The sequence below is a fragment of the Sturnira hondurensis genome, unplaced genomic scaffold (genome assembly GCF_014824575.4).
Source record: "Sturnira hondurensis isolate 20B ecotype Veracruz unplaced genomic scaffold, ASM1482457v3 Scaffold0000780, whole genome shotgun sequence".
NCBI lineage: Eukaryota > Metazoa > Chordata > Mammalia > Chiroptera > Phyllostomidae > Sturnira > Sturnira hondurensis.
The window spans coordinates 16878075-16891413 of record NW_028073411.1 but is presented as its reverse complement, the minus strand read 5'-3'; the positions used below and the strand labels follow the sequence as shown (position 1 = coordinate 16891413).

Sequence of the window (13339 nt, the reverse complement as noted above, 5' to 3'; positions counted from 1 at the left end):
TCGCTGGAGCCCTTGTTTGGGAGGAGGCGCACGAGACAGGCTGGCCCCACGCAGACGTGGGGTTGGAGAGGACAGTGCTCAGTGCCGCCTCAGGAAAGCGTGACTCTTGCTCCTTTGCCCTGCCCCAGGACTCAGCGTGTGCTGGTCTCTGGGAGGCTGACTGTGGGTAGGACTCCGAGGCTGCGTCGGACCGGCTCTTCGCTCTGTCAGGCTAGGGTGCGCCGGCCTGAACGGCACGTTAGCTGGCTCACACCCGAGTGTGACCGTGTGATGTCATGGCTCGCTGAGTCGGGCGCATCGTCCCAATGCTGACACACCGCACTACGAGAACCAGAAAGCCACGCTTTCCGCCCAGACAGCCGGTCTGCCTTGCTGAGGTTTGCAGGCACGTGTGTGGTTCGCACGCATTGCCCACCTCACCCCCCAGGGTGTTCGGAAGGCCTGTCCTCAGGGGTTGCGGTTTAACAGAAGCAGTGACCCTTAGTGCTCCCTCAGAGCCACTGGAGGCGCTCTGAGTGAGCAGCGTTTGTCCTTGTTTTCGTGCTGTGAGTGCGTGGTGGGGACACGGCAACCGCCATGTGGCTGGCGTCACTGCTGTGGCAGCGGGTGAGCCACCCTCGCACTGGCACTGTTCGTGCAGAAGAAGGTGGGTCATGTCTTCACATGAAGCTTGGCCTTGCAGACCCCGTGAGAGGCGCTTGGAGTCTGCCAGGGGCAGCAGCACGGCTCAAAGGGGGTGGACGTCAGCCCCGCAGTCCAGCCTCGTGGGCACTGGGTATCAGAGGGAAGGTCCTAGAAGGAGGAGACAGGCTCCTGGGAGCCGGGACCTGAACGTTCAGTTCCGGTCCCCCTCGGCCTGCAGCACCCCTGCTCACCGGAGAACCGTGTGTAGCGTTCCGGGGGTGGAGCTGGCCCTGCCAAAGCAAAGGGCTGGGTGTGAGTTTCTAAACCATGTCCTGGTGGTTATTTGAAAACTACTTGGCATTTGAAACTACCATGTCCTTCTTGACATTGAAATTTAATGTCACATGGACAATAATTAAGGTGGGGGGTGGAAATGGGAGGGAGGTGGGGAGCACCGGGGGAGGGCAGGGCTGGGAATATAAGACAGAAAACTGTACTTGAATAAGAATTAAATTATAAAAAAGAAATTTAATATCATGCAGTCGACAGCAAATGGTGATGTCAGGCTCCGGGGTCATGATTCCATCTGCTGGCGCCGTGGCCTTAGAGCCGCTCGCAGCTGTGCACTCTTGCCCCCGAGCAAAAGTGAAGGAGTAGCCTGTTTGCCCGGAGATGACACTCGGATCTGTCAGTCAGTCTGGTTTCAGCAAACTTGTTTTTCATGCTTGGAATACTCTATTCACTCATTAAGCTGAAAATGAAATGCTTTGAATGAAATTTAGTATTTGGATGTTGACATTTGCAAATCAGGGGTCTAATAGTTCCTTCCTTCTTTGTTTTCAGCAATGGAAGAGTTAATAGTTGAACTTCGTCTCTTTCTGGAACTTCTGGACCATGAATATCTAACGTCAACTGTCAGAGAGAAAAAGGCAGTCATCACCGACATCCTGCTGAGGGTCCAGTCGGGCAAAGGTGCGGCTCCGTCACACACCCAGGCTCTCCCCCAGGCTCGTGTGCCTCTGAACCTTCTGTAGTCCCACCGTTTTCTAAAACACGTCCATCTGTTTGCTCAATTTCGTGTTTATTTAGTCATCGAGTTGTCACTGCGGGTCTTACTATGTGCGGTGCTGTGTCAGTCTCTCGGTACAGAAAGATAAAGCCTTCAGGAAACACAGGGCACCCAAGGGTGCCCCCGCATTCATAGTTTCACTGGAAGGACACAGCATGTGGTTGTAGTTTCTCACGCCCAGGATTATTACGAGTGGTGGGAGTACACAGCCGGGGTGTAGGGAGAGACACAGGTGTGGTCTGGAGGACTCTGAGCACAGCCTCTTCTTGCCGGTTGTCCCTAAGTGTCACCCAGAGCACACACCTCCCTCAGCAGCAGAAATGCAGTGGCCTGTGTGCCATCAGAATTCCAGACTCCCAGAGAAGCAGGTTGTTAGGGTTCTCCAGAGAAACAGAACTGGTAGGGGAGAGAGAGAGAGAGAAGAGAAGACAAGACTAACTTTAGGGCTTGGCCCATGAGGTCACGGAGGCTGAGAGGTCCCGTGGTCTCCCTGCAGGAAGAGAGCAGGGAGAGCCGGCACGGCGCCCCGCCTTGGTTTGCAGGCCTGAGAACCAGGGGGCTGGCGGTGTAGGTCCTGGGGTGAGTCCAGAAGCCGTAGAAGCGGCGTCAGAGTGCCAGGGGCGATGGACAGCTCCGCTCGGACAGGAAGGGCCCTGCTCTTCGCCTGCCTGTGCTCTCAGCTCCTCAGTCCAGGCCCAGCTGACCAAGTCCAATGTTGGTCTCCTCCAGAAGCACCTCCCAGGCACACCTGGCAATAGTGTTCGTCCAGCTCCCCGTGCACTCCTCAACCCAGTCAGGTTCACACAAAGTCGACCGCTGTGGCAGGTGTTTGGCGTAAACTACACTGTTTGTAGTCTCGGCACAGTCAACCAACCTTAGCAGTTAGGGACGATGGCAACACCCCTAAAATCCACATGCCCGGCTGCCTGCCAGGGGCCATCCTCCCCAGCGACCCTTGTGGAGACAGCAGCCTGCAGGCCTGCTTCTGTGCGCAGCGGGCGGGGCAGCAGAGCAGGTAGAGCTGAGCCTGGTGAGTGTGTTGTAGAGCGCCCGCGTGTAAGGGGCGGCCCTGGTGGCGGCCTGGGCGGATCCAGATCAGTTCGCGTGGGGGTGGGAGGGGCAGGGGCAGTTCTTGGAGGATCCAATGTTAGACTTGGGAAGGCGCTGGAGGAGATAGCTGGGTAAGATGTAAGGCTTGCTTTCCAGCACCTTTATTGAGATACAGTTCACACACCGTTCTCTCTACCCGTCTGAAGTAGGCAATTCCTTGGTTTTCAGTGTGTGAAGCTAGGGTCTGAAACAGTTAGGTCTGCATTCCGAGCCTCAGGGTGCAGCATTTGGTGGCCCACTGAAGGTGAGCCACGTGAGGCCCGGCGCGGGTGGGGGGCCGGTCACTGGGAGGAGCACCGGACGAGGACTGAGTTCCGGAGGCAGATGTGGTGTGTTCACTTCTGAGAGGCCGCTCCCGCTTCCCTGCCTGGACTCTCTCACATGTGTCTGCTCTGGCCCCGCACAGCCACGTGGTTGGCGCTGTTTCAGATGCTCGCAAATATTCTTCCTGATACGACGCCAGAACTCAACAGGCAGTAGTTTCTTAAAGGCCAGTGGCGATGAGGACTAGCTGGTTTCGATTCCTGCCTCTGCCGGTCACCGAGTCTGCTCCTTGCACAAGTGACTTAGTCTCTTCACACTTCAGTTTCCGCCTCTCCGCAAAGGGCAGATGGGAGCTCCCACCTCGGAGCAGTGCTGTCGGGAGGAACGAGATAGTATCAGATATTTCCAACCCCCCCAACGCATACAGACTCACAGATGCCATTGCTTTGCAGCCCCGCCTCCCCGCGTGCACCCTTCACTCAGCCCTGCCGGGGCCTCCTGCCTCAGGAGCTCTCTCCCCCCTTCTCCCTTCCTCTGCCCAGTGAGCTGCGGCCCTTCGTTTCCTTGTGCTCCGTGCTGATATCTCTCCTGGCGTTTCCACATCACCGATTCTCTCCTTGGCCCCTGAATGTGCTTGGACCTCACCCGCTGGTCCTTTGACGGCAGTGTTGGTTTGCACCCATCCTTTTCTTTCTTTTCCCTTCTCACTGTCCCCATACTGGGCCCTCGCTGCAGCTCCCGCAGGTCGGGGACTTCATCTCTCCATGTTTCCCCTGGCTTGTCGGGTTGTGTTTGGCTCTTCACAGGGGATCATTGTTAGGTGACTGTTTTTCTAGGTCTTTCCAGGTGAGCTCTTGGCATATTAATAGTACTATGCCTGAAATAAAACTAGTTTCTTTCTCCTTTCTGTCTTCCCTGGTATGGTGCTCACCATGACTTCTAAGTCAGTTGTGTACACACGTGCCTTGCCAACTCGAACGTGAGTGCCTGGGGGTCTGAGCTCGTGTCAGTCCTGTCCCCCCAAAAGTACGTCTGGGACAGTGTCTGGCTGGGTTTAGGAAGGAACGCAAGACAAATTACTGATTTGGCATCTGCCCTCTTTGCACCCAGGTAAGCGGCAAGCTGAGCACTTGCCATTTCGCATCCGGGAGAGGCGCTGTGCGAGGACTCGGGGTGGGCCACCAGCTCGGTCATCTCTGCCTGTTCCTGCTCACTTAGATTCCTTAACCTTCTTTTCCAGGTGTAGAGTCTTACCTGCAAAGTGGGGAAGAATAACGCCCACTTTTCACACTGTTGTGATGGAGTAGAGGCAATGAGTATTGGCGGAGGGGTCAGTACGGGGTGGGGAAGTGACAGCTGGTAGTGGTGCTGTCCCCTCCTCCCCATCCAGGCCTGTGGTTTTGGTTGATGCCTGCAGGTGTGGACATGAGAGACCACGCTCCGAAGCAGGAGACCTCCAGCAGCCTGCCAGCCCCTCCCCAGATGCCTCTGCCGGAGATCCCGCAGCCGTGGCTGGTGAGTCCGTCCTGCCCTTGCAGCAAGGATCTGATTGACTCCTGGCTGACTTCCCGTCCTGGGGGGAGGTGACAAAGGCCCAGTTCTGGAGTGGAGGAGGCTTCGGAGGGTCGGAGGGTCGTAGGAGCTGCCAGGGACAGCTGCGTGGGAGGCTGTGGGTGTGGCCTCTCCTCAGAAGGCCGGTGCTTCTTTCAAAATTCCTGCAGCTACAGGTCCACGGAAATCTGTTCTTAGATTGAAAAGAAATCTCCGGATTTAGCTGGCAGAACAAGGGCAGTAAAGCCCTGGACTTGGCCCTCTTTCTGGGTTAACTGAATTTGAACTACAGTCTGAAACTTCTATATTATACTTTTTCTGGGATTTAAAAAACACATTTTTTTCAGGAAAAGTGTGTACATATTTCAGGAATGTGTATTTTACTTGACCTTGTGCATTCAGAGTTTGTGCTGGACGTCTTAGACCCCTGTTGCTGGCTGGGTATCCTCACCTGTCAGGTGTTCACGCTCCTTCACTGCTTTCTGCCCCAGGTTGTGGTCCCATCCGCTCAGCTGGGGAAAGTAGACATTCGTTCCCCCTGGGAGCAGAGTCCGCTGCCGGGCAGTCTGCTTCCTCTGCGGCTCACCCAGGTGTCCCCCCACCAGGAGAAGAGCTGCGGGAAAGCAGGGCCGCATCCCATGCGTTTCTGTCCTGCCTGAGCCCCACAGCCGCTGATGTCCAGGAGGTGCTCAGTGATGGCATCTTAGAGGAGGACAGAGGGCGTTGGCCCTCACTAGGCCCCTGCTGTGTATCCTGGGTCCTGCTTGTTGTTTTTCACTTACGATTTCATTTAATCCTGACAGCTTGACCTCTAAGGACTCCTGAATAACTGAAAACATGTGAATAGTATGTATGCCCATTATTCATAAAGGGAAATGGGGTCCCAGTGAGGGTATGGGATTTGCCCAAGGGCCTATACTAACTAGGAAAGGCCAAAACCCTGGCTGTTCTTCCGACTTCGAACCCGCCGTGGTGACGGCGGCGCTGCTTGGGAGGCCTGGTGGCCGAGCCCTGTTGTTACATGTTGGGAAACCGCTAGGGTTTCAATGCAGGGACAGGGCTGCACTCCTTGAGTTTGGGTTACACAGCGGGTCCTGCTGGTCTCTTCTGCACAGTCTGCACCCACGATGCCCTTCTCGTACTGCCCGGTGTTTGTTTCTTCCTGACGGGAGTTCAGAAACCTCATGAGCAGAGCACCTGTTTCACAGTCCGACTGAGCAACCTGCTCTCTGGAGGCGGCTGGGCCAGGCCAAGGCGCGCACCCGAGTGCTGAGCACACTGCTGGGGAGGCCGTGCTTCCTGCCGGTGTCTCTGTTTCAGGCCAAGGGTTGTGCCCGTCACTCTGCCATGCCTGGTGTGCACGTGCTGGGAGAGCACTGGGGACCGCGGCAGGTCACTGGGAACGGGTCCCATCCATGTCGAGGTTGCACGGGGACCCCCGCCTGGCGCTGACCAGGCCTGTTCTGGAGAGTGAGGGACTGCACCTCTCAAGACAGGGTGTCTCAGGCCTTCCTGGCCTGGGGGAGGGCTGGTCGATGCCCCTGGGGCGCCGTGGGGTTGTGTGATGTGCAGTCCAGCCATTTTCTAGAACGTTTTTACTCAGCAATTTAAAGAGCCGGGGTTATGTTGGGTCTCGATGGGGTAGAGGACAGTGATTCTCCGGTACTTTAGGGCCAGAGCCTATGTGAATGTCAGTAGATAATAATGCGGTTTTTCATTGTAAAACACGTGTGATGCACACTTGACCACGGTAACCGCGTGGGGTGTCCAGCTCAGTGGCATCAGGCACCTTCACTGAGCTGGCGGCCGCCCTCACCTTCACCCCCGGGACTCTTCCAGCTCCCCACAGACACTCTGTCCCCAGTGAACTCCCACCCTGCCCCCGCCTGCATCCTCTGTTTACAAACCATGCACGCTTTTTATTTTTTCTTTTTGTGAAACATTCTCATTCTGATACCAGCCCTCACTGCCTGGTCGATCGATTGCCTTGGATTCTTCTTATGTATCAGGACTTTCACAGCTGCTTGGTCACCTCTGTTCGACAGACAGGACCAAGAGGGTCTTTAAGATTACATGACAAAATGGGCATTTTACCTGCTGCAGAATTGACGGAAAGCCCAAGATTTAAGGCAGCAAAGCTGTCTGTTTCCCAGTGAAGTCAGATGTGAGCCTGTTTGCGGGCGTGGCCCTCCTTGTCCCTTTTTCCTTGTTTTTTAAGACTCTCAGAGTTCAGTTTGCTGTACAGTTTCCATGCCATTTTTTTAATGGTAGGGTTTTTGTAAAGATTTTGTTTATTTAATTTTTAGAGAGAGGGGAAGGAAAGGAGAAAGAAAGAGAGAGAAACTTCAGTATATGGTTGCCCCTCAGGTGCTCCCAACTGGGGACCTGGCCCTGCAACCCAGGCATGTGCCCTGACAGGGAATCGAACTAGTGACCCTTTGGTTTGCAGGCCGGTGCTCAATCCACGGAGCCACAGCTGCCAGGGTTCGTGGCATCGTTACATTAACTTTGCTCGTGCTCCGTGGCTGCACCCCCGGTCGCACCCGGTTTCTGCGCCCGTCTGGCTGCGCGGCCTCCTGCCCCAGGCCTGCCCTCTTCCTTGTGCAGAGATGGAGCTAGAGAAAGCTTGCCCCTGTTTACTCAAGTGGGGAATGCAGACTGAACAGCCACCAGGGCGGAATGGGGCGAGGTGTGGATAAAAACTTTGATTTTGTCCGGGAGACTACTTACTCCACATTCTTGATGTGAGGCTTGAAACTATGTTTGCAGTTTGGACTCTAAGATTTTGCTGTCAGTTGAAAGTTACCTTACCCCAGCCCTCAGTTTCCCTGGCTGCCTTCCTGGAGGATGAGCCCAGACGTTTAGATACGGCAGGGGCGCTGCGGGGCTGTGCTGGTGTGCGACTTTCCTGGGACCGGGGCCCTCATGTTCTCGGGTCGGATGCAGTCGCTCTTGGCTGTCACTCTAACAGATGTCAGTCATGGAAACCAGATAATGAGCTGGGTGCAGCTCCACATGTAGAGAGTTTATGTCAAAATGACCCCAGGCTCCAGGCTGGTATTTCCTTTGGTGGAGTCGGTCTCATCATCTGTTGGTGTTTTAGTGCAAAGGACTAAATAATAAATGGGGGTGGAAGGAGGGGAAGGTGGTGGGGAGCAGTGGGGAAGCACAGTGCCAGTTAGGAGAGAGGGGAGGCGTGAAAGGGGCGGGGCACGCTGTGCATCATAGGAGGTTTCGGGCTCCTTCCTGCCTCTGGGTTTTGGCTCGTTCCCCCGCCACCATGGACACTGAAGGGTACAGTCGGTCGTGACCCAGGGATGCATGCCATTCCTGCTAGTGAGCAGCCGCCAGCTCAGTGGTCAGTGCTGGCTCCGCCTGATGTGTGCCCCCCTGCACCCCAACCCCGAGCCACTCTGAGCACGAGAGGCCCTGGCCACGCGCTGTCACCTCCTGAGCCTCAGTTCCATGTGTAAAATGCAGCCAAGATGTCGGCATCTCATTTTCTGAACAAGAGGAAGTGTGTATGAAGGGTCCCCTGAACAGTGTCTGACACACGGCAGGCCAACAGTAAATGGTGGTCGTGGTCGTTATGCTGTTGAAACAGTGGAGAGAGTAGTTCTATTTTACTGTACAATTACATGGACACAATATTTATCATTAATGGAAGAAGAACTCTCTGCGAGACTGTTCCTGAAAGCAGCAAAGGCCAGTGCCGATGGGTTTTTCACCCACGAAGGTGGGGGTTGAAGTACGGCCATACCGTGAGCAAGGCGAGCCCATAGATTACGTCCCTACCCAGCTGTAACTGCTGGTGTCGCTAACAAGACCTGGAGACCCCAGCGCAGCCAGTTACATTGCCTGAGGCAGAGGAGATTCCCAAGCTAAAAGGGGACTTTCACTTAAGTCTCCATGTGCAGGAGAGAAAGAGTTCGGTGGGTTTAAAACTTATTAGTTCCTGGTGCTGTGCCATCTCTCTCTCTCTCCTGCCAGGTGGACGCCTGGTCCTCTGTGTGGGAAACTGCCTGTCACCTTTCCCTGCGTGCATGGAGTGAGGCTGCAGTGGGTGGCCCAGGCCCTTGTTTTCCCAGCAGTCCTGTGGGAGCCGGCCCGGGCAACCCGGCCGTGTGTGCAGAGCAGGGCGAGGGCTCTGGGCGCAGACGGGCCTCTCCTGGCATTGGGAGCAGATCGCACGGTCCGGAGAGAGCAGTGCCACGTCCGCGTGTCCTGTTACCATTTGGAAGGCACTTCTAAAGTAACTGCTGCGGCCACAGGTTGCAGTGTCACTTACCGCTGCGTGAGGCCATGCAGCCAACGCTCACGGAGACTGTGAACTGGGTCAGCTGGCTTTGTAAAGATGGCAGAGGTGGGGTTTGAGAGCCGGGGTGGACATCGGAGCAGGGCATGGTCCAGGCGAGGAGCTCGGGGCTCAGGGTCACGTGGAGCACCTGAGGGTCAACACCTTCTCTTCCTCTGGTTTCCTGCTTGTCCCTTGGGTGTCCAGGGTCCCTGTGGGAAACTTGCCTTCCTGTTTTGTACCTTTAAGACTTCCTGTGAATTGTGACTTCAGTGACTTCTTAGCCGTCGGAAAGGATCTGATGGACGGCTTTCCTCGGAGCAGTGGGACAGCCAAGCTGATGGGGCCTTGCTCCAGCCTCCCCCATGCTCGTCTCTTACAGAGCCCAGGCCCTCTGCCCAAGCGCTGGGGAGACGGGCCACATTTCGAGGGCGGGGTGCTCGGGAGCAGAGTGCAGGTCCCTTCTGTAGAGAGGGGATGCCCCTCTACAGGGACTGGTTTTGGAGGGTTCACTGCTTCCAAGGCAGACTAGTTTAGTTTTTTTCTGGTTTTAGAAAATCCAAGCTGTACAAAAATGTGTAAAAAAAGAGAGACGCACAGCCGTGTGTTGACGCTGCTGCGAGCGTCCATCTGTCTGTGGGTGATGCGCACAGCACCCTTTAGGCAGTGGGCGCTTGGCGCGGTTTTCCTTCACTCAGCGGTGTCTGGCAGGAGTTTCCCAAGTAGGTGGCGTAGAGATGCACGGTCCTGCTAGATATCTGCTCGTTGTGTGTCTTCGTGTTGAAGCAGTCTTCTCTCAGTGACATTTAGCCTGTTTGCAGGTTTTGCTGAGCTTTTATTGAACAGCTTGACACATTTTCGCAAACATGGCCATTTGACCTTCTGGCATGTGTCTGCAGAAAGGAGTTCTTGGCCCTGAGCGAGTGCCCACTGAAACTGCGTGCAATGCATGGCCACCAGCAGGGTTTGAAAGTCTGGAGACAAGTCCATCCGCTAAGAGCAGGCAGCTCAGGTGCACTCGACGTCGCTCGCAGCACTGGGGGCATGTCCACCCCTGGCTTCGTGTTCAGTTCCACTCTCCACAGCAGTCTCCCAGGGCGAGAGTGAGTCAGCCCAGCCGGAGGAGGGCAAAGCCCCTCCATTTCACAAATACAGGCACGCAGTGAACCGCACCACTCGCTTCCAAAAGCAACAAGCAGAGGTTTTAACCCAGCACAGACTGCCATTCAGACCTCCCCCAGGGCCCAGTGCTGTGTCTTGGGTTCCGTGGGAAGTACAGCCTCTTTGGGAAGATGGGAAGGGCCTGGCCCGGGGCCGAGTGTGGCTGGAGTGGTGCCACGTGAGGGACCGCAGCAGCCTGGGGGCAGGGAGTGCAGGGGCCAGGGTTGCTAGTGAGGGGACGGGGCTGGTGTGAGGGGTCCCTGCCCTCGAGCACAGGAAGGAGCATGGTGCTGATGAGCCTAGCAGATCGTCTTTCTACATCCTGTGAGAGGACAGGGGGGTCCGAGAGCACGGGGCTGCCGAGTCGGGCGTCCTGCAGTCGGATGGGTCACGTGGGAAGGGGCAGATGCCACATTCCTGAGACTACGTATAAAACCACAGGGTGTGTTTGGAACATTTGTTGCATTTGGAACTTACCATGACAAATCTTCAGGATGGGGCCTCTGCTCCATTCTCGGCAGCACCGTCCCAGGTTGCTTACAGAACTCAGGCAATGCGACTGTGGCACAGAGGGAGAAAGGCAGTGTGCGTGCAAGAAAGTTCTCCAGTGGACAGGCCAGGTGTTCAAAGACCCCAGCTCTGCGGCTATGCTGCGTCTGCTCTTGCACAGGCTCTGAGCCTATGAGTCACCAAGCCACTGAGCCCCACTTCCCGCATCTGCAAAACATAAGGATCCATACTCTCTGGCTTGGAGCGTTCTCAACGGACCAGCTTATGCAGCTGGTAACCAGGGCACGGCACTTAGTGCAGTGCCAGGCGAACCCCAGAGTTGGCCAGTGTTGGCCTCCCCTCCCTTCGACCCTTGCCCTGGGTGTCAGGACCAGTGAGAAGCAGGCGGCGGACCTGCAGGCACTTGCAGGAAGAGAGGTTGGCACACGGCAGAGTCATTGTGCTGTGAAATGGGGCGAGGGTGTGGGAGGGGATCCACCAGGTCCTGAGGCTGCATGGAGCCCAGACAGCCCTGCACTCTGCATTGCGCTTCTGCCCTGAGGCCCTGGTCTCCGAGTCTGACAGCAAACTGCTAGGACTGGTGTTGGTAATGACCAGGTTCCTTCTCCAAGGAGAAGTTCCAGTTTCACTTAGAGAATGGCTCATAGGTGACATCCCTTTTCTGTTTACCAGTATTTGTGGCACCATTAGGGGCATGGGGAGAGGGTGGGCAGGCCTGCCTCATTCATTCAGTTCTTCCCCATCTGATGTGTCTATAAGGAGCATGGGGGGGGGCAGCACCCCTCAGCTCCCAGCTTGGTGGCATGGGCTTTGGAGAAGACACCTGGCCCTGGAGACCTCAGCAGCTCAGCAGAGTGGGGACAGCTGTGGGGACAAGGAGGAAAGACACCTGTGTCAGCTCTGGGGGTGTGCATCAGCCTGTTCTGCTTGGGCAGGGAGTTCAGGCTGGGGTGGATGGAGCAGGAAGGTCACAGAGACCCACTCGGGAGTGCACCACGGAACCTCTCTCTAGGCTGCCATTCTTTTCTGCTGGAGGCGAGAGGGAGTCGGCAGCCAGCACCTGCTGGGTGAGAACTGGGGCTTTCATCTAGTGATGCTCTGTCACTTCCTTCTGTCCCTCAGCCACCTGACAGTGGGCCGCCCCCGCTGCCCACGTCCTCGCTCCCGGAGGGCTACTACGAGGAGGCCGTGCCCCTGAGTCCTGGGAAGGCTCCGGAATACATCACCTCAAGTGAGTGTCGGGTCCGCCGGCCGCCGCTGGCTTCCGGGTGGCGGGCTGTGGGAGAGCCCAGCCTTTCTGGGCACGAGGGGACGGGGGCGTCCCAAACCATGTGCCTGTGTGGAGTGAAGTCCGTTCTGAATCCACAGAGGCGAGTGCAGAGGGGGCGTGGAATGGTCGAAAGTGTCTTCCCAGTCCCTCTGGGGACTTGGGTTGTTGTGATGCCTTCTGTGGCATGTGCTCTCAAGCCTGTGCCCCTGGGCTGCATTCGCGGTGCTGAGTCACTGGGGACAAACAGGCACCTCACCAGGCATTTCTTTTCATCCAGACAGGTGTGGGTGGGACGTCTTTGCCTGGGTTAGGGCTCCTGGTCTCCGTACAACCCTGTTTGCTGCCTGCATAGGGCCCATCAGAGGCACTTCCTTCCGTTAGAGCTGGGCTTCCCGGTCGGCTCCAGGGTGGCACACTGACGAGGTGCCCTTTCCCAAATGGGCCCCAGGGTGTGTTCCTGCAACCCTGGCCCTCATTCTCCTCTCAGTGCTCTGGGCTGTGGGCGGCCATGCCTCCATGAAGTGGAGGGGCTGAGTGCATGTCCCCGGAGAGCCCAGCCGGCCATGGCTGTGACAGAGGGAGGCTGCAGCCCAGGAGCACCCACGGGTGCTGCCTGCCTCACCTGCCTTCCTGTGCAACCTCTCCTCCGGACCAGGACCATCTTCTTCCCGACCTCTGTCCCGAGTCTCGGCAGTGTGCCAACCTGCAGTGTCCCTCTCATCTGCCCCGGCAGCAGCACCCAACAGTCCTGTCAGCCAAGCAGAGCCTCTTGGCTTTTCCAGGCCCCCTGCCCGCCCCTGGCCTGTTTTCTCTCCCGGACGGGATGTGCTGAAGCCCGGGTGCTGGCTCCTTTCCTGGCTTCCCCGGGCCTGTGTTCTCAGCTCCCAGGAAAGTCCGGCTGGGACTCAGCCCAGCTCAGCGAGTGCTGGTTCAGCTCTGAGGCAGAAAGGGACAGCTCGGCTGAGGGGGTCAGGCAGCCACCTTGGTGTGGAGGTCAAGCCCTCTCTTTCTCTGCCACCGAAGGACTGCTCGGGAGACCGCATTCCAGTTGTGCCTGCGTCTGCTGCCTCGGAAGTTAGGACGCTGATTAAACCTCCTGGATCCCTTTCTCTCTAACAGCAATGAGTAAAACGACTGTTTTCTTCTGATGAGGGTGTTTCCCAGCATTTGGAACATTTAGTTCGAGCCTTTCAAGATTAGAAATGCATAGCAATTTGGTTGGACTTTTGGGGCCTTCGGTAACTTTGTGCCTGAGAAGCCCCACATCGCTGATGTGTCCTGTCCCTCAGATAAGCCACTCCTTAGCTGCTGACTGCTGGACACTTTGGTGAACTGATTCTGAAAGGAGTGATAGAGGGGCTCACACTCGGGACCACGGGCCGGCGCTGATGGCGCCCTCTGGCTTCTGTGACCGCGCTCCGTGGCTACCTGGCCTGTCCTCCTGCCCCCGAAGAGCAGTGGCGTCGAGCAGATGGGCCGGTCAGAC

General features: G+C 56.7%; 1 protein-coding gene across 3 annotated transcripts in view; it reads left to right on the top strand.

The window, feature by feature from the left end:
* The window catches only part of AFAP1 (actin filament associated protein 1), a 92224-nt gene that overhangs the window by 33701 nt on the left and 45184 nt on the right, over positions 1 to 13339 (top strand). For all 3 annotated transcript variants that reach the window (XM_037046308.1, XM_037046329.1, XM_037046319.1), the window contains exons 2-4: positions 1468 to 1596; positions 4485 to 4582; positions 11706 to 11814. In XM_037046308.1, the coding sequence (XP_036902203.1) occupies positions 1470 to 1596; positions 4485 to 4582; positions 11706 to 11814 (334 nt within the window). In that variant the 5' untranslated portion in view covers positions 1468 to 1469. The remainder of the gene's footprint in view (positions 1 to 1467; positions 1597 to 4484; positions 4583 to 11705; positions 11815 to 13339) is intronic.